A 21,813-nucleotide genomic window follows, 5' to 3' on the forward strand; every position below is an offset into this window, starting at 1 on the left:
CGTTAAAACTTCAAATAACGAATATCCTTTGACTAAATCACAATTTTTAAACAAATTTAATATGGATCATATTACGGACTTGGAACTTAATAAAAAATTATGCGAATTATTATGTAATTTCAAAGATGTATTTTCCGCATCCGAAGATGACATCGGATTGATACCATTTTATGAACATTCAATTTTAACGACTGGTAATCCTGTAGCGAAACAGCCTTGTCGCGTGCCATATAAGCACAAGCAGTGGTTAAAAAATAAAATTCAGGAATTAGAAAAAAAATGAAATTATAAGGCCAAGTATGAGTCCGTATAGCCCGCCAGTGATCATAATACCACAGAATAATGGTGATCTTAGACTTTTAGTAGACTAAAGATTCCTTAACTAACAAATAGTCACCGATAAATTTCCTCTACGAAGAATAGATGAAATTCTTGACTCAATTTCAAGCAAAAACTAAATTTTTACTTCTTTGGACCTTACCCAAGGCTACCACCAAGTGAAAATAGCCGAAAAAGATGTCCCATAAAACTGCATTTTCAGCATCAGAATATGGTTCTTATGAATACTGAAGGGTACCATTCGGGCTTGAAAGAAGTTCAAGCGCGCTATGTAGACCCCTATTGCACCTGTTAAGAGGATTAATGAATATAATTCATTTTGTCGACGATGACATACGCGTGGGACAAAATGTTGAACAACACTTAGCAACGTTAGCTAAGGTGTTCGAGAAATTCAGACAGGGCAATTTAAAATGCCGGCCTGAGAAAGTAAATTTATGTCAATCAAAAATTAAATTTTGAGGGGTAGTTGTAACAAAAGGAAAGATATCCCAGACCCTGATAAAATAAAATATGTTGAAAACCTCAAACCCCCCAGAACTGTGAAAGAATTAAGGGGAATTTTAGGTCTTACTGGCTACTTTAGAAAATTCGTACGCAATTATGCCCAAATCACGAAACCCCTCACGGAATTAACTAAAGGCAACTCCCATAAGGTTACCTGGTCCTAGGAAGCTCAAACTTCCCTAGACCGTCTCAAAAAGGCACTCACTTCAGAACCTATATAATCACTTCCTGATTTCGAAAACGGAAAATTCACGATCACGACGGATGCTAGCTCAAAAGGCATTGGCGCTATTCTTTCACAAATAATCCCGGTAGAAAACCCTAATCCTCTAGAGGGATCACCTAAACAAAAACAAGTAGAAAAAGGTATATGCTATTCGAGTAGAACCTTATCAAAAGGCGAAAGTAGTTATTCCATCACAAACTTAGAATTATTATCTATTATCCACCACTTGGACAAATTTAGACATTATTTAATTGGTAGAAAATTTATACTACGATCAGACCATAAAAGCTTGCAGTACCCGCGCACATTTGAAATCCCCATGGGCATTCTAGCTAGATGGATTATGAAAATCCAAGACCTAGATTACGAATTTGAACATTTAAAAGGTAAACAAAATGCAGCTTGTGACTTTTTGAGTTGATACCCATAAAATATTCCGTCGGAGACTGAGGAAAATGAAGTTAACGCTGTCAATGCTAAGAGCAAACATGGACGTAAGAAAAACAAAGTCAAGGACACGGTAAAAGAAAATAAGGTTAACTATTGTCCCCTGTCTTTAGAAAATATAAAAAGAAAGCAAAAAAAAGGACGAAATGTGTGTAGCACTTATTAATTATTATGTGAATGATGATACGTTACCGGATAAATTCAAAACTCTCAGAAAAGAGATAGATATTTTTTACTATGCTTTTGACGAAGAAATACTATGTAGAATCGTGACTGCTGAGACAAAGAAAAACCAATCCTCAATAATACATATATTACCGAAAAACTTAATAGTGCCTGCATTTGAATATTTACATTCAGATACAGGTGGACATTTACTAGTTATGAAAACGTTCCATAAGTTAAAACAGTATTTTTACGTGCCGTCGGCAATGACAAAACTTAAAGAATTTACAAGTACATGCGAAGCATGTAACTTAAGAAAAATACCCCCAGCTTACCCTAATCCTCCAATGGGAAGGATCCCGGTAGCAAAGTACCCCTTCGATATTATCTCATTTGACTTACACGGAACAAGTGGAGGCTTGCCTGTCTCTAGCAGAGGCCATACTTGTATTCTTTCGGTTATAGATCATTTTTCCGGATTTACTTTTGCAAAAGCATTAAAGAATCAAGGTGCTTATGCCACAAGTAAGGCGTTAGCAAAATTATTTTTAAAATTTAGCATTCCTAATTAAATTTTGAGTGACAACAGGAGCAATTTCGTTTCGAAAGTAACAAAAGACTTAATGAGTTTTCTTAATATAGAGAAAATGGTGACAGCTCCGTACCACCCACAAGCTAATGGTAAAATAGAAAAGAGGCATAAAATATTTTCGAACGTATTAAGTATTTATACGAAAGACAATAGGAGCGACTGGAATCAATTCTTACCTTATCTAACTAACGTAATCAACACTGTTTATTCAGAAACAACCAAAGACAATCCATTTTATTTACTTTTTGGTCGTGATTTAGAATCCCGTATAATGAGATTATCGAATCTCGGCAGTATTATAATAGCTCGGAAGATTACAAACAAGAATTCATAAATAGAATGAGGAAAACTTATAAAATAGTTAGGCAAGAGCTGGAAAAATGTAAAATAAACCAAGAGCTAAGAAACCAACCCAAAGTCAAGGGGAGTATAGATTTCAAAGTAGGAAACTTCGTCTACCTAGAGAACGAAGCAAAAACGGAAGGCAAAAAACTTTCCAACAAATATTCTGGACCGTACGCAATAATCAATAAGTACGATAACAATAATACTTTTAAATTGGTGAACCCCGATAGCGGAAGAACTTACAAGGCACATGTTAGCCGAATAAAAAGAGCCAAATTTCCAGAGAGATGGGTATCACATCCCTCCTCTACTGATTCGTCAGATGCAGAAAATGAGCCCCCTAGATCAAGATTGGCAGAGCTAAAACCCTTCAAGCAAGACTATTTCGAGAATGACAGTGATGAGGAAAATTTTGAAGAATTTTTAGCTTTGAAAAATCTTGTTATTCTAAAGAAAAAATCCCTAATACCAGTAAGAATAGAAACGTCAAAAAGTCAAAAAAGTTATTCATCGGCGAGCGCAGGAGATTTAGATTATACAATATCTCCAAAAACCCAATTTTTCCCGATAGAATTTCGACCCCATGTCTCCCCAAAAGATTTCCAGACGATATGGTTTCCCCTGCAACACCAATAGAAAGGCCCCTGTCCTTACAGGAGGAATTAAACAGAGCTGTAGAAACCCCCGGTATTACTTTGAACAAAATTCCACCCAAGGATTTAACTAAAACAAACCTGCGAGAAGCTATGGATTTAATAAATTTCCCAATAAAAATGAGTCAAACTACTTTGCCAGAGAATGAAACTCCCAAGGCTGACCAGCAAGGACCATATCATGATATAACTGTTTCAAAGGTCAAGCCTAAACAGTGGATTTCATGGAGGGAAACCTTAGTGCAAAAAATGCCCCATCCCCCTGAGGACATGGCATTCAAACAATGAACGAACCCGGCAAAAGCTATTGATTCCTCCCAAAGCTCTCAAGAATCGTTCAAATCCCCCGAGTTGATAACTCAAGGCGAAGACTTAGAGATAAAGCCTTCTACTTCCAGAGGAGTGGAAATATACGAAGGAATGGCAGGTAACACCACAACAAGTGCCATCTCTAAAAGTTCCAATCTGGATTCGTCGGAAACCGGTTTCGGAGAGTCTGACGGCGAATCAGACTATATAGTAGTTAAAGAAATAAGGAAATCAAAGCCGAGTTCAGCAGATGCACACGCCAAGGAAACAAGATTAAAAGGGCAAGAATTTTTGGAAAAACAATTCAAAAAGTTATTTCGCTATAAAAACCGAAAAAGAAAAAACCGCAAGAAACCGAGGAGAAAATAACGACACAGTCAGGCAGAACGGTTAAAAAACCTGACAGATGGAAATATCCCTAATTAATGTAAAGACAAATTTCAAATCCCTTATGAAAAATCAACTTACGATCCATCATAATCAATTTAACCGTGTGCAAGTAAAGTTAACTAAGTAATTATTAATGAAAAAAAATATATAATACAAGTGATGTCAAAACGTCGGCGATCAGAGAGAATGGACCAAGGTAGAAAGCTCGTGGTGGACCGATGGTGATAAATAGTGTTTTTAGGTCCTGTGTGGCACATTCTGCCTACTAGGTACTAGCTTACGAAAATCAACTATACCCCAATAAATGTGAATTAATCAGTTGGATAACCTATAATGTACCCAGTTATTGAGATCAATAACGGAACTTATATCATGTGGAGGGGAGGTTCGGTCTCCCCTACCGACAGTGTTTTCGGGGTCAATACCGTCGATTCTATATGTGTGGTTCCAATGACCAAGTATAACGGTGGCACGTGTGGAGTCGACGATGTTGACTTAGAAAACAAAGGATTTCAGATGCTCACCTAGCCCAAGTAGCCTATTTCTCCATGGAATTCAACTTATATTCTACAAATGAACTATGGAAATTATCCCCTACTCAGTATTAAGTTGTGTAATCAAATCTAAATAGATGGACCACGTTTTGTGGGAAGCCTGGGGAGGAACTTAAAGCCCATGCAGCTTTCAATTTGTTGGGTTTTGGCGGTCCCTTCAGATTTTCTATGAAAAATTGACCCAGATCCTAACTGTGAGCATTTTCAGATCATGGCAATGGAATAAAAACCTACTCAAAAGGCGATAATTGATACTGAGTTCATTAGCATAATGCACGCGAAGGAAAACATTATATATTCGGCAGCTATGTCAGTCGTGGACGAACAAGGAAATCAAATATATGAGAAAGAATGGGATTTGACCTACAACCTTAAAGGGTATGCACCCCACACTTATAACTATGGTTTAGCACTTGCAAATACCCCAAAGTATCGTCCGGCTAGAGGGGAGGTCAAAACAAAATATAGGAGAAGAAGCGCGAAACAGCTTGGCTGTTTACAATTATTGATAAGATGCCTACAAAAGAACCTCAATATCAAGTATTTCTATTCCAAGGGACCCACTCAAACAGACTTATTACTCCTCGATAAATGCAGAGCCCCCAAAATTTGCTATAACCTCGAAAAAAATCCCCAATGTGTCAAATATGAAGGCATACATCATCCTTTAGCGGAAATTCAATATTAAAAGCAATTTTTATTTGACCCTGAATCTGAAGAATACAAATCCCTTTGTAGTAAATTATTCCTGAAACGTATGAAAACTTACCAAAGAAAAAGAGACGCCTATAAAAATAGTAGCAAGAAAATTAAAAGAAGATTCTAAACTCAAAACTACCTATTAGTATGTAACTGTGGAAGAAATTAATCTTATATATATAAACTATTTTGTCTTAGTGCAGATTATAATTATTTTAGGCCTACACATAAAATAGGATACCAGTGTACCTATGTGCTGCACGCCTGCTTATTCATGTGTTTCTTAATCGAGAAATATAATGTAAAATTAACTGGTATAACGATTACTAGCTACGCTTTAAAGTTATATCTCAACCAGTCATAGAGGTATATCATGACCAGAATAAAGCTCGAGAGTCCTAACTTTACTTTCCTAACCTATCTAATCCTAAAATCTTTACTCTTTTTTACGCCTAAAAATCAGTTTTCTTAGGCCAATACCACAAAATGATTACATAATAAGAAATAACCTAAGTAAAAATTAAAGTGCCTTTGAAAAAAAAATATAATAATAACAAAGCAGTAAACAAATGAATTTTGCAAAAAAAATGGGTACAATTAATGATAAATTAATTCTAGAAACAAACAATAAGATGAGTTCTAAGAATATCATCATAATCCTCGTTGTTCGCGCAGTGGCCCAAGATATTTTAAAACATGGAGTAATATTCAAGCATGAAAATTCACTGCTAGTTAGCCATGACGCATGGAAAATCTTTATGAAATTGGACCCCAAACCTTTCGAGACCTTGTTCCAACAAGTAACAAGACTAGAAAAAAACATGAATGAACTCAAGGAATCGATATTTCAATACCTTAGGTCGAACAAAGGACTACAGGCCAGTAAAATAATGCATAATAAAGATAATAAAGAGTTTCGGACTTCAGTTGTACCCAAACAAAAATCAAAATTCGTAATAGATGACTTTGATGAGAAAAGGACAGGAATTGACATTGCACTTGGAACAAGCACTAACGAAGACAGAAGGAAAAGACTGGCGGATAATATTGAATACTTAGTGAGAGACGTTGCTGAAATAAAATCGATACAAAACCCTAAATTACTGACTACAAGGAAAGGAAAACCTTATGATGGAAATTACGCAATGATAGACGAACAACCATTACCCAATCTAAATGAGAAAAGTGCTGAAAAAATTTCAACTCATCAAGCCTACTTAATACTAAATAGACAAAGATTACAGGCTCTATTTGAATTATTCAACACGGAAATACAAAAATTAAAACAAAGTACCACGAAGATTTTCGAAGTATTCTTTCGAAGAAATAAATACCGTAGGTCTACAGGCCTAATTCCCATCATCGGAAAACTCGCCTCCCGCCTCTTCGGCTTAACAACAGAGGAAGACCTAAACAGCCTAAGGGAAAGTGTAAGAAAGTTGAACAATGCCATGAATGTATTATTACATGTTCAGGAGATACAAGCCAGTGTAGCAAATTGCCAGAGAGATAAAATTGATATAATAGCTAAGAGAATCTCAAAAACTATAAACGTAATGAATTATTTAAGGAATGGAGTGGACCGCGTGGTAATAGACGCGAGCTTAACCATGGTTTCACTCGATACAATTACCATGTCACTACTAAATCTGGCGACAGATGTCAGCAAGTTCGAGTTCGCACTATTTGCCCTCACGGGAGGAACTTTGTCCTACGACCCAGTAGATCCTTCTAGCCTAAAATATATGTTAGAAAAAATAAAAACGCACCTAACGTTTGGTTTACATTTGCCCGTAGAACCAAACGTATCAAATTTATTCCATTACTATACTAAATTAAAGGTCCACGTCACGGAAATAAACAAACAGCTATTTGTAGTAGTAACAATTCCCTTGATAAATCAACAATCCGTTTACGACCTGTACAAAATTTCGACCTTCCCGGCTAACTTAAAGAAGACGAATTCATTTATGACTATCACGCCTGAAGCAGAGTATTGGCTTGTTGATCAAGATCAACGAAAATATGCCCTAGCCAATCCACAAGACTTAAGAGTGCGTACCATTCAAAAACTTAGTATGCCAACTTACGTTACCTATTTATAATGTCAAGTCTGGATCCTGTATGTTAGATATATTTTTGAAAGACACACAACCGGAAAAATCACCGAATTAATGCAAAGCCGTGATAGGAAGTACTAAGCAAGAAATATTCATACACCTTAGAAATGACCTTTGGTTATTCTCTGTTCCAAGAGAAAATGTTTGAGCTTTGTCTTGTTACAATAATAAAGAAAGAATAGACCCAAGTTACAAAACAAAATTACTATTACAAAATGTGGGTACGATAACCATAAAACAAGGGTGTCGACTCGTAACTAAAGATTCAACCGCCCGAACGCCGCTAATTACCACGAGCACAAAGATAATAAGTCCCAAAATAACTAACTTCAAGGCGATCAGCCTGTCGTACACAGTTCCCAATTTAGAAAACGAGGAAATAAAAACCTCGATATGGTCAAAAATAGAAAAGAATAAAGGGATAATAAGGTTTACAAAAATAAGAGAAGCATTAGATTCACAGATTCCCCTATTTACAAATGAAGACCAGAGATCAACGTATGTGGATAATAGATACGGATTGTTCCCAGACAATTTCTGGTGGAACATACTATTGGCCGTATGTTTCGTATTCGCAACTTCCCTGACCATAAGAACCCTATTGACTTTTAATTACGGAAAAATCCTAAGACTAAGAAGACGAAAACCAAGAGAAGAACACGGGGAAACAGCTGAAATACAAAAGTTAAGCCCAGAACCCCAAGAAAACGTCTAAGCCAAGAAATTAGGGAAGACATTAGAAAACGAGTGGGTATAGAGGTCTTCACTCGTCCTTGTTATGTCTGGTTCCCTCATTGTAGTATCGTTTACGTAAAACCGTGTGGTTATGACGCTGCAACATGCGATTCTTAAACAGCGCGGGCGTGCGTGAATAATGCAGTCATGAAACAGGTTATAAAATTTGACCTCAAAATTAACCATGTAGCATAACCTCTGCTTAAATTATTATTTTAAATCAAATTTACAATTAACTAAGTATTGAAAGAAGTTAAAATAGAGTGTATGTAGTAGTGTATATTAGAAAGTATAATAAGAGACCACACTTAAAGTTAAAGAATTAATATTTTATAACGTCGTTAGGCTATAACAACTTAGAAGAAACTTCTATGTATTGAATTTCCCAATGGGAATTATGTCATTCTATTATAAACAAAACGATAAAAATTTTCGTTCTCTGTACTAATATTAGTGTATTTATTTAACTCTGTCTCATAGTGTAAAAATTCATATACCCGATCAATACGTGACTTATTTGTACTATAAGTAATTACTTTAAAGAACGTGTGATTTTGCCTTGATATTTTTATTACAGGAAGTGGACTGACACATGGAATATCGAGCATTACAATGAGTTGCCCATACAACCTAGTAGCATCTATTTTCATCATACCTCAACCAATGAAGAGTACTCTCCATACACTCCAGGCAATTTTCATCCCAGATTCGTCCACGAAAACAACAGTTACCTTTGATTGTTGTTTGTTCGACCATGAACAATATTACGTATCAGGTAACACTATATTTGAATCTCAGTATCCAGCGCATTATCGAACTTTATAATCACATAAATTCTGAGAACCCCATTGATCAGTACAAGATACAAATACAGATATATCGCCCTTGATAATCATTATAGACCCCAGAATCATATGACAGTATAATGATGATATTTGAAATTAAATGATATTTAACGATATTTGAAGTTAAATGACACTTGAAGATATTTGAAGATATTTGAATTTGAAGTTAAAGATAATATGAAGTTTAATTCTGAGAACCCCATTGATCAGTACAAGATATAAATACAGAAATATCGCCCTTGATAATCATTATGGACCCCATAATCATTTGAACGTATTATGATTATATTTGAAGTTAAACTATATTTAACGATATTTGAAGTTAAACGACATGTAAAGATATTTGAATATGTTTGAAGTTGAAATTAAAGACAAGATGTTGAAGGAGTCACCATAGTTTGATGTCAACCCGTTCCAAATCCAAACTTCAATTCCCCCGTGATTAACCTAGGAATCACCGCAAAGGTTAATCGACGCAAGCCATGAGCTATCAATTTTATAAAAGGCACAAATGGACAATTTTACGCGAGAATGCATTCTCTATGTGCCTTAAAATACCCTACAAATGATATGCTGAGAAGAAAATATACGCACTCCCAGTGTTCGACCCCTTAATGATAAGGCACCCTATGAACTATCAAAAAAAAGCAGGTGAGAATGAACCCTGATAGCATATGCCAATACCTGTAGTTGGAAGCATCATTTCCCAGTTGACAATTAGAGAAAGCTCATCGTGGGAACACGATCGTGCTTGAACTGTCCCACGAAGAAACCATAACGTAAGTGCTTTAAAGAATTTTGCCAAGACGAAAAGAGTGAAGGACAATAATTTACAACAGGAGGATTGAGTACACTAAAGACTTGAAGGTAATGAGATAGATGTGAATTTACATATGTTACTTCCTAATAGCTTTGATAACTCAAAAATCTCAAAGGTAAAAGTGTTTTAGTGTAGCCCGTGAATATGGTAAACCCAATATCGTTTGTTATAAATCATTCATGTTTGTACCGCTAGATTTCCAAGTAGAATTAGGTGTAGTATTATCATGTTATTAATTTAATGTAGCGTAGATAGTATGTAGTATGCCATACAGACAGCAAAAAAAAACCTTGTAAAAAAGTGAATTAAAAAGAAAACTTATGTAAAGGTAGAATAGCCCCAACCTTGTTGGAAATGTAAAAGTAATCAGTGTTAGATGTAAAAAAAAAAAATCTTTAGTAGCTAGCCTAGAACCATGAATAATCTTAGTCCGGTAGACGAATTTTAGATAGGGACGTAGAACAAAATAAGAAAAGTAATAGAGAAGATTTGTAGGACCCCCGATTAAGCCATAACATAAATATAAAATAATTATGTTGAACAAATAGTGAATAAATGGCGAACATTTTAAAAGCCCAAAGGCAAGCAAATGCTAATGACGGGACGTCATTAATTGATGGGAAGGGTAATATTTGCCGTGAGTAAAATGCAATGTATTTAAAATACCAAAGTTCCTTCTTTCTAAAGATAATTCTGACTTCCTATAATTAACTTAAATCTAGTTTCAAAAATTAAAAGTCCTCAATCAGCCAAGGGAAAAAGTGCAGTCCCTCCAAGACACAGAACGGCACTATCCAGGCTTTAGATTTCGCTAAGAGAGTGAGTAATAAAAAAATATGTTACGCACAACACTTCTAAGGAAGTTTAAACTATAAGAGCCGTGTGAACGTTTGAATCAGCAGAAATAATTAAAACAATTTATTGGACGAAGGGTACACATCTTTAGTCCACTCGGGCCAAAGGTGAGCCAGTTCTTACAGTGCAAGACAGAAGGGCTATGTTTTATATTGGGGTAGAAGTGCTTTTTGAGAAGATTTATAATCTAGAATCAGGACTGCTTAGACAGAATTTTTGGCGTACGATCCTTACAATCCTTTCATGTTGTATCTCGGTCACCATTATTGTCATTTGGAGTGACCCACTGCTTTTCACCTAAATATGTAAGTTTCAATAAATCTATTGCCTTTTTACCTGTGTTTATTTTATTTTATATGTCTGGATCTAGTTTAATAATAGGTAATTAGTTCGCCTATCTCCAAGTTAACGTTCCGAGGGAATCTGATATCCAAATAGCTCAAAAAAAGAAAAGGCCACATTTATATGTCTACATATTCTATTTTCTCCCATTAATTGAGGGTGGCGCTAGCCTAGTTGACACAATCTTTAGCGCTATAAGCGGCGCTATCGGGAAATTACAAGGTGTGAGTTCACGACCGTTGGGCATACTTCGCCTTTGACGCGGTCAGTATTTAGTACCACATTTAGTATAGCCAGTCAATTTTTCATCGCTACAAATACTATTTTTTCATCGCTACAACTGAACCAGTAGTCGACGGCTACTCGCGTACTGGTATCTGCAAATTTTTTATTTTATAATATTTATCGAAGTAAACGGAACTGCTATTGATTAAGTTCATTGAGGTGAAAAGGGGAAAAATTAGGATTTTTTTCAATTCATAATTTTTGTTCTTTACACTCTTATTGACGTGTATTTTACGTTGGTGCACCTTATTATTTATTATTAATATACTCCTTAGACTCTAGATTTTTAATTATATTTAATGATCACTTAACAGCTATAAACTCTTAGTTTAACAGCAGTTATGTTGAGTTACAGTAGTTAAAGGAATAGTAAGTGTTTACGTATTAGCTACACATCTTTAATTTAATAATGATTATGTTAAGTTATAGTAGTTTAATTATAGTAAAGATTACGTAATAGTTATATACTTTCAATTTCATAACGATTATCATAAATTATAGTCTTTTACTTGGCCTTTTTTAATTTTGTAGCAATTAATTTTTACGAGTATTCTTGAAATCCTTTTCCGGCACAATATGTTATTGGTAAAGGAATTGTTGTCCCAAAAATAGATTCAAAGAATAATGAGACTTCGCATCCATTCTCCTGACACAACCCCCTCACGACTGAGGCTTCTCTGCCCATTTCTTTCGCCAATTCCTTTAAGTTGTTATTTTTGTTGAAGTAAATTTTCTTAGTAGTAAAAGCAACGTAGGAGGTTACTCGTGGTTTACTTTTTGTAAGTGGACAAGTTTATCTTCATATGAGAGTTCCTTGGACAAACAGCAATGACAAATGAGATAAAGAGCACCATAGGTCATTACAGCCGCCCAACGGCTCCTGATGGTTTAGGGTCGTTTAATTTAAATGTAAACTGTAGATTTTAATTAAGTAATGATCGCTTTTCGTAATTGCGCAGTGGTGGGTCATTATAGAGTTAGGGCTGAACGGGAACGGCAATGGGATAATGACACAACTCACCATCACCCTTCGGCCACAGCTTCCCACGACTGAGGGTCCATCTAAGATTTTTATCGAAATGCAGCTATAGTTCCTTGTCAAGCGATTCCTTGTTATGTAATCAAATCTCGTATTCGTATAGTTGTTTCTCATACCAAATACAAACATCTTGAATTAAATCAAAAGTATACCGCTAAAATTATGCACATGGCAAATCTACGTTTGAATCAGACCAAAAGTGCACAGCTATAAATTAGGCGACGATCACTTCTCGTAGCTGTATAGTTGTTTCTCAGAACAGAGCCAGGGCTAAATGGGAACGGGAACAGTATAATGACACCATTTACCATTCCCTTTTTGCCATGGCTTCCCATGACTGAGGGTCTATCTGTTGAAAAAATTCTTTTTTTCATCTAAAGGCAGTTAACTTGTAAAGCGTTTCTATTACGGAACAATACAATTTGATAACATTGTGATACATAACATAAACTCTGTTTTGGGACAACACAACTTCATTTCACGAAAATACATTTTATCTTTCGAGGTTTACTAAATTCTACCTTTGAGTGTTCAGTGATTATGATTTCTAAATTCAAGCTGTGCTGTTGACCACCTGTCTCGCAAAGTTTAACTATTATTGACGGTTCAGTGATTATGATTTCTAAATTCAAGCTGTGTTGTTGACCACCTGTCTCGCAATGTTTAATTACTATTGACGGTTCAGTGGTTATGATTTCTAAATTCAAGCTGTTTTGTTGACCACCTATCCCGCAATGTTTAATTATTATTGACGGTTCAGTGATTCTGATTTTAATTAAATGTTTATTGTTTGAAAGATTACACAAAGTATAGTCGATCAAGATACATTTGTTTGCTACTTTTTAAATTACACAATCAAGCCTTATTCGATTTTTAGGCTCATGTTTTTAGTGGTTCTATTTTACATGGGTGACTTTAACTTGGAAGGGAGGGAGGCTTACAACGTAATTTGAGGCTTTTGAATTTTAATCCCATTACATCATTTGCTTGCAAATCAAAAGTTCTAGTGCCCTTATTTAGGAGTCAAATGCGATTGGAAGGCAACAAGCTACTGCCCACATCATTTTCCCCAAACCCACCTGATCAAAATATTGAGGCAGCCGTTTTGTTCAAAATAGTCCAAATGTCATATATCTATGCCCCCAGGTTAGGGGGAACCGCCCCCGTTCTAGCCCCTTGGACAAGGGCTCTAAGCTATGCAAATTGTCCAATTTTAAGATAAAAGATTTTATGGAAAGCTTGATCCTATAAACTTTGTATTGGGGCTCATTAAATTGGATATCAAAAGTTCTGGTGCCCTTTTTAAGATTCTAAATTGGTTAGAGTAAAACTACCCCTACTTTTGCCATTTCATGACAAAACATCCTTACTCTCAATGAATCTTCAGGTAAATATATATGTAGTTGAAAGAAAGGGGAAGGTTGGAGGTAGAAAAGGATATTTAGTCCCTTTTAATTTTTAGGAATATTTCTTGTTAATGCTGTTATTATGAAAGTAAAGAGTATTAAAATACCCCAAAACTAGCGGAAATTATTCTCTATAGGAGGGGTGCTGCCCCTTCCTCCTCCCCAATATCCCCATTGTGGAAGCTCTGGAGGATACTTGGTGGATTGGAAATTTAGAATTCTAGTCCTTTTTATTGGTTAAAAGTGATTTGAGACCATCCAGTCCCTATTCTAAAACTGTTTTTCATATCTGGTCCTTTTGTTACTCCTCATGACATCTGATTGACATTTGAAAGTACTTATTTTGTACTTTCTCTGTTGCTGCTCAATTTTACTTGAGGGTGGTAAATTCCATAGGGACAGAGTATTCTGGGAGGATTATTTGGATTAGAAATATTTGTGGAGGGGACATTCTGTCCCCCAGTAAAATCAAAAAAGTGTCGATGGATCAGTTTCAGCAGTTTTTTGCACAGAAAGAATAGCACGAGATAAATATCAACAAAACCAATAAAAATCAAATAGGGCCGCCAAATTATAAATAGATCAAAGACAAAATAATAATAAGAACAAAATCAAAACAAAACAAAACCAATGACAAAATAAGAAAAAAATCAAACAAAGCAAAAGCAAACTCAAACATACAACTATAACATATTCATACATATATAAAAAAAGATAGATCTCCGCAATAAATACACGTAATTAACACAAATCACTTAAATATTATTGAACTAAAACGGGGTACCAGTCAGATCTAAGCCTTCGGTTAAGCTTATTAATCAGTTTAGAGATTGTGAGTTCAGGGTCAGCAAGTCCGTACTTTCCAACTAATGGAGAATTCTGATGTCAAAGCGGAAGCCGAAGCAAATACTTGGCGAACTGAATAAAAAAAAAATAGACCATACTTCAGAATATTTATTTATTTATATAATTACTTATTGAAAACCCGTCAAATCGGTACACAGCAAGACGGAGAATCAACAAAGAAAACGAATAAGGACTTAAGTTATTATGAGAAAAAAATCAATGAATGAGCAGTTGGGACCATTCGTGTAGATTTCAGCGTATTTTTCTATTATGCTTTGCTATTCGACTAGCGACGGCGACGTCAGGGTCTGTGACTTTAAAATTTTCAATTACATGCGAATTCTTATACCACGGAGGTAGACGAAGCAAATACTTCACAAAACGAAAATACATCGCTCTGATTTTATTCTGGTCAGTTTTATTGAGAAGTTTCCAGAAGGGCGTGGCATATAAAATGTGAAGAAGAGCGATGGCGTTAAAAAAGCTTACTAGAAGAAGCCGGTTGAATCGGAGTTTGCACAATACAATTGAACCGTATGACGCTCAAATTCATCGTTTGAGCTGTTCGAGGAGAAGTTTGTGGGTGTGGTGGATAGACGACCATGTGAGTAAACCTAGATAAATGAGGTGATCCACTGGCTGGACAGAGCTACAACCAAGGGCTATGGTAGAAACATAAAAATCAGTTTTCCAATTGAATAGGACGATTTCCGATTTTGAAGAGTTGAACTGAAGTCCAACTTTAAGATATTTGGCTTCATGGATTTCCAAGATATAAATTATCTGCTGAGGGGTTCGGCTAAGATTCAGGATGTCGTCTGCGTAACATACCAAAGACTAGTTAGCAGATGACAGAATCAGCGAAGATTGAAATTGATCTTGTGCATCAAGGACACAGTTACTGAAAAGGTCGGAAGAGGTGACTGTTCCTTTACGCCCTCTTTTCTCGACTAAAACTAGTTGAATGCATGGGATAGAGGTAAAACCCTTGCCGGGAGCTATGTCCAGTCTGATCCCTAATCTAGAATACAGATTCCTGAGAGAACGATTGACGGCTAGATTCAGCCCACGTTTACCGGCCTTCAGAAGCATCGCAACATGGATTAGAGAGATGAATGCGCTTCTAATTTCGTGTCCTGCCAAAGAAAGGCTCTCTCTAGAAGGTTCGGCATCTATCAAGACATTAGCAGCGACTGTTAAGGCATCAGCACATCCAGTTCCTCGCTTGAAGCCGAACTAATGCGGAGGAGTGTAGCATAATTTTTTGAGTTCCTGTATAAACAGAAACTCAAAGAGCTTGCACAGTGACGTAGCTACAGTTATCGGACAAAATGAAGTACATTTAATTTTAGATGTTCCCTTTTTAGAAATGGGAGTCAGATATCCGATGCAGAAAGAGGCAGGAACAATCCCTTGTGCGAAAATCATCTGCATAAGCAGAGAGAGATTTGCCCCGAGAAGTATACCTCCGTGTTTCAAGTGGATCGCACTGACTTTGTCAATGCCCAATGAGCCTTTCCATTTGGGTCTACGGATGGCATCTCCAACAGAGCGGGTAATGACGATAAAATCTTCATCGGGATGAGAAGATAGAAACTGATATATGGCAGCCTCGTAAGATTGTTCGATGGAGGGGTCAGGGGTGGAGAACTCCGATTTGTAATAGGCATACCATTCATCTTCAGGGATGTTGGCTGGGGTTGGTGACGGAAACTTTGTTGCAGAAGAAGAGACAAACTTGGTGATCATATTTTTATCTTGTTTGGCATGGCTAGAATAACTATTGACTAGATTTTTCCGATGCCGAGCCAGGGCCTTAGAAAACTTTCGCTTCGTGAAAATCTGTATGCTGTTCACAAGACCCGTATTTGGACGTCCACACTCTTTCCATACTGAAAACCATAATTTGGCTTGACTACATGAAATGATTAAATCTGGATTTGACGACCACCTGGGAATGAATCCTTTACAGATTCGTTGCTAAGGATCAGCTTGTTTTTCTGCGAAACGGAGAGCATGGCAGATTTGTGCAAAATTAATTAAAAAACTTTTTCCACAAAATAAGTTTTTCAAAGAAAATTAAAAAACTTTAATAACAAAAATTAGCAAAAATAAAATCAAATAATCTACCAATCGTGAAACCTCCACAAATCAGCATCGATAAATAAATGAAACACAAAACTAACAGAAATTACAATAAATAACCGAGTCAAATTCAAAACGAGCAAAAATTAACACAAGTAGGGCGCAAAACCCTTATGCCTTCCCAAGGCCAAAACTAAATTTTCACTTTACTGAAAAAAAAAATACAAATGAATGTGCAATGTCAGTTTAATATACATATGATGATGTTTATTAATCAAAATGTTAATATTATTTGATTTATTAAAGTTATAAAAGTAAAAACATTTGTATTTTTTCAGTTGTAAAATCTGTTTGTTTTGAGTTCATTTATTTATAGATGCTGATTTTTGGGAGTTTCAAGCTTGGTAGATTATTTAATTTTATTTTTTCTCATTTTTTGTTTAATGGAGTTGTTCACTTTTCTTTGAAAAACTTATTTTGTGGAATTTTTTTTTATTAATTTCCTGTCGCTTTATATTGACATAGTCTTTTGTGACATAGCCTATTTTGTGGAAAAAGTTTTTTTAATTAATTTTGCACAAATCTGCCATGCTCTCCGTTTAGTTTTTAAACATAATGGGCAAATGGGAGGGTGGGTGCGGGAGGGTGGGAGTGGAAGGGAGATTAGCTGCCCTCCAATCACTTTTTACTACTAAAAAGGGTATCAGCCCTTTCTATTTTCAATTGAATGAGCCCTTTTCGAAGTTCCCTAGACAACTCCATCGATGCGACGAGCACTGGTCTAAACAACAACAACAACAAAAAATATCACTAACCACTTTCGACTATTAAAAAGGGTACTAGCCCTTGGAATTTCAAATCGAATGAGCCCTTTTTCAGTTTTTACGACGAAGATTTGAATAAAAACCTTATTTGCCCCCAGAGCATAATCATTGCCCTGAGGGTTATGGGGGATTGTCCTCCTCAAAAACATATTTTCTATCTGTAAATAAGCTAAGCTGAAAAATTTTTTTATTGGATGTGTTTGGGGGATCGATGGGTGGGGGAGGGGAATGGGGGGCTTTTTGCCCTCCAATCACGTTTGGCTATTAAAAAGGGCACTAACCCTTTGAATTTCCAATTGAATGAGCGTTTTTTGAAGTTTGTACGGCAACGCCTTCTATTAAAACCACCTTATGTACCGCCAAGGCATAACTTAAAACCCTTACTGTGAGGGTTGTGGGGAAGTTTCCTCCTAAAAAATATATTTCTATCTGGATATCTACTACGCTGAACAAAATGGCTATCTCAAAATTTTGATTGCATATTTTTGGGGGAATGACGGGCTTGGGGGGGGGCTAGTTATCCTTCAATCACTTTTGACTATTAAAAAGGGCAGTAGCCCTTTGAATATCCAATCGAATGAGTTTTTTCTAAGTTTCTACAATAACGCCTTCTTAAAAAACCTTATATGCTCCCAGGGCATAACTTGAAACCCTTACCCTGAGGGCTTTGGGGGAGTGTCCTCCTCAAAAAAATATCTTCTATCTGGGAATCAACTACGCTGAACAAAATAGCTGTCTCAAAATTTTGATTGGCTATTCTTGAGGAAATGATGGGCGTGAGGGGGGGGGGGGCTAGTTGCCCTCCAAACACTTTCGACTATTAAAAAGGGCACTAGACCACAATTTCCTAACGAATGAGCCCCTTTTGAAGTTTCTATGACGACCCCTTCCATATGAAGTGCCCAGCTCTACAGGAAAAAAGTAATAAATTGTACATTGTGGCAACATCGTTCTTATATGCCCTCAGGGCATAACTTAAAACCTTTGCCCCAAGGGTTGTGGGGGAGTGTCCTCCTCAAAAATATATTTTTTATCAGGAAATCAACTACGCTGAACAAAATGGCTATCTCAATATTTTGATTAGATGTGTTTAGGGAAATGATGGGCATGGGGGGGGGGCTAGCTGCCCTCCAATCAATTTCGACTATTAAAAAGGACACTAGCCTTTTGAATTTCCAATCGAAATAGCCTTTTTTGAAGTTTCTACGACAACGCCTTCTATAAAAAACTTTATTTGCCCCCAGGGCATAACTTAAAACCTTTTCCCTGAGAGTAGTGGGGAGTGTCCCCCTCAAAAATATATTTTTATCTGGAAATCAACTACGCTGAACAAAATGGCTATTTCAAAATTTTGATTGGATGTGTTTGGAAAAATGATGGGCGTGGGAGGGGGGGGGCTAGTTGCCCTCCAATCACTTTCGACTATTAAAAAGGGTACTAGGCCTTTGAATTTCCAATCGAATGAGCCTTTTTTGAAGTTTCTAACCCAACACCTTCTATAAAAACCTTATATGCCCACTGGGCATAACTTAAAATCCTTGCCCTGAGGGTTTTGGGGGAGTGTCCTCCTCAAAATCATATTTACTATGTGGAAATCAACTAGGCTGAATAAAATGGCTATCTCAAAATTTTGATTGGATATCTTTGGGGGAGTGATGGGCGTGGGGGGGGGGGCTAGGTGCCCGCCAATCACTTTCGACTATTTAAAAGGTTTCTAGCCCTTCTAATTTGAAATTGAATGCTCCTGTTTTGAAGTTTCTACGACAACACCTTCTATAAAAACGTTATTTGCCCCTAGGGCATAACTTAAAATCCTTGCCCTGAGGGTTGTGGGGGAGTGTCCACCTCAAAAACTATCTCAAAATTTTGATTGGATGTGTTTGGGGAATGATGGGTGTTGGGGGGGGGGTTGTTGCCCTCCAATCCCTTTTGACTATTAAAAAGGGTACTAACCATAATTTCCATTCAAAAGAGCCCTTTTCGAAGTTTCTACGACAACTCCTTCGATACGAAGTACCCGGGTATGGGAAAAAAAAAAACACATTGTGCCCGCATCGTTCTTTACTTAGGCAGCGTTAGCGCACTGCCTATGATATTGATTGGATGTGTCTGGAGAAAATATGGATCTGAGAGGGGGTTTAGTTGCTTCATATCACTTTCGACTATTAGGGCATAACTTAAAACCCTTACCCCGAGGGTTGTGGGGGAGTGTCATCCTCAAAAACATATTTTCTATCTGGAAATCAACTACGCTGAACAAAATGGATATCTAAAATAGTGATTGGATATGTTTGGAGAAAATATGGGCGTGAGAGGGGGGTTAGTTGCCTTAAAATAACTTTTGACTATTAAAAAGGGCACTAGTCCTTTGAATTTCCAATCGAATGAACCCTTTTTCAAGTTTTTACAACAAAGATTTAAAAAAAGCTTAAATAACCCCAGGGCATAACTTATAACCCTTGTCCTGAAGACTGTGCGGGATTGTCCTGCTCAAAGGTATAATTTCCTGAACTTTGAACGGCATGGAACAAAATGGCTATCTTAAAGTCCTTATTGGATGTGTTTGGGGAAAGAGTGGGCTTTGGAGGGGTGTTAGTTGTTTTCCCATCACTGTCGACTATTAAAAAGGGCACTAGCCATTTCAATTTCCAATCAAAAGAGCCCCTTTCGAAGTTTCTACGAGAACGCGTTACATAAATACCTTATATGCGCTCGGGCCATACTTTAAAACCCTTGCCCTGAGGGTGCTGCGGGGGGGGGGCTGTCATCCTCAAAGACCTAATTTCCATAACTTAAAACGATGTTGAATAAAATGGCTATCTCAAAGTTTTGATTAGATGTGTTTTGGAAAAAGTTGGGCGTGAGACGTGGTTTAGTTGCCCTCTAATCACTTTCGACTATTTAAAAGGGCAGTAGCTCTTTGAATTTCCAATGGAATTAGCCTTGTTTAAAGTTTCTACGACAAAGCCTTCTATAAAAAACCTATAAATACCCCCAGGGCATAACTTACAACCCTTTCCCTAAGGGCTTGCCCTATGGGGGACTGTAATCGAAAACATAATTTCTACCTGGAAAGAAACGATGCTGATCAAAATGGTTATCTCAAAATTTTGATTTTATGTATTTTGGGAAATGGTGGGCGTAGAAGGGGTGTTAGTTAACTTCCAATCGCTTTCGACAATTAAAAAGGACACAAACCACTCCTATTTCCAATTGAATGAGCTTTTTTCGAAGTTTCTACGACAACTTCTTCGATACGAAGTGCCCTCCTCAAAAGGAAAAAATTAATAAATAATACATAGTGCCAAAATTTTTCTTATATGCCCCCAGGGCATAACTTAAAACCCTTGCCCCGAGGACTGTGGGAGAGTGTCCTCCTCTTTACTTAGTCCCCGTCTCTTGTCTCGTTCTCGAGTTTCCCCGTCCTTTACTTAGGCAGCGAGATCGCGCTGCCTATGATTTATTCAACAACTTTCTATATAAATATTAAATGCCCCAGGGCATAACTTACAACCCTTGCACTGAGGGCTCTGAGGGTGCTATCATCCTAAAAGACCTAATTTCCAGAATGTTCAACTACGTTGAACAAAATGGATATCTAAAAATTTCGATTAGAAGTGTTTGGGAAAATGATGGGCGTGAGAGGGGCGTTAATCGCTATCCAATCACTTTCAATTATTAAAAAAGGTAATAGCCATTTCAATTACCAATTGAATTAGCTCTTTTGAAGTTTCTACGACAGCGCTTCAATAAAACCTTTATATGCCCCAGGGCATAACTTACAATCCTTGCTCTGAGGGGGTTATTATCCTAAAAGACCTAATTTCCAGAACTTCAAAATACGTTGAACAAAATGACTATCTAAAAATTTTGATTGGATGTGTTTGGGAAAACGTGGGCGTGAGAGAGGCGTTAGTTTCTCTCAAATCACTTTCGACTATTAAAAAAGGTACTAGCCCTTTGAATATCCAATCGAATGAGCATTTTTTGAAGTTTCGACCACAACGCCTGTGGGGGGACGGGATGTCATCCTTAAAGACCTAGTTTCCAAAACTTTCAACTCTGTTGAATAAAATGTAGCCATTCTAAAAATTTTGATTGGATTTGTTTGGGGAAATAGTGGGCGTGAAAGGGGGGTTTGTTGCCCTCAAATCACTTTCGACTATTAAAAAAGGCACTAGCCCTTTGAATTTCCAATCGAATGAGCTTTTTTTGAAGATTCGACGACAACGCCTTTTTTAAAAACCTTATATGCCCCCAGGGCATAACTTAAAACCATTGCCCTGAGAGCCATGGGGGAGTGTCCTCCTCAAAAAAATTTTCTATGTGGAAATCAACTACGCTGAACAAAATGTCTATCTCAAAATTTTTATTGGATGTGTTTG

At 36.7% G+C, this 21,813-nt stretch overlaps 1 protein-coding gene across 1 annotated transcript in view; it reads left to right on the forward strand.

Annotated features, from left to right (window-relative positions):
* Positions 1 to 21,813, forward strand: part of LOC148955930 (AMP deaminase 1-like) — a 56,266-nt gene that overhangs the window by 14,949 nt on the left and 19,504 nt on the right. Inside the window, 4 exon segments of the mRNA XM_089102182.1 lie at positions 3,639 to 3,864; positions 6,086 to 6,284; positions 6,797 to 6,947; positions 15,887 to 16,074. Of these exon segments, the coding sequence (XP_088958308.1) occupies positions 3,639 to 3,864; positions 6,086 to 6,284; positions 6,797 to 6,947; positions 15,887 to 16,074 (764 nt within the window).

This window comes from Artemia sp. Qi Xiang Cuo, chromosome 1 (assembly GCF_049724085.1).
Source record: "Artemia sp. Qi Xiang Cuo chromosome 1, ASM4972408v1, whole genome shotgun sequence".
In the NCBI taxonomy this organism is placed as follows: domain Eukaryota; kingdom Metazoa; phylum Arthropoda; class Branchiopoda; order Anostraca; family Artemiidae; genus Artemia; species Artemia sp. Qi Xiang Cuo.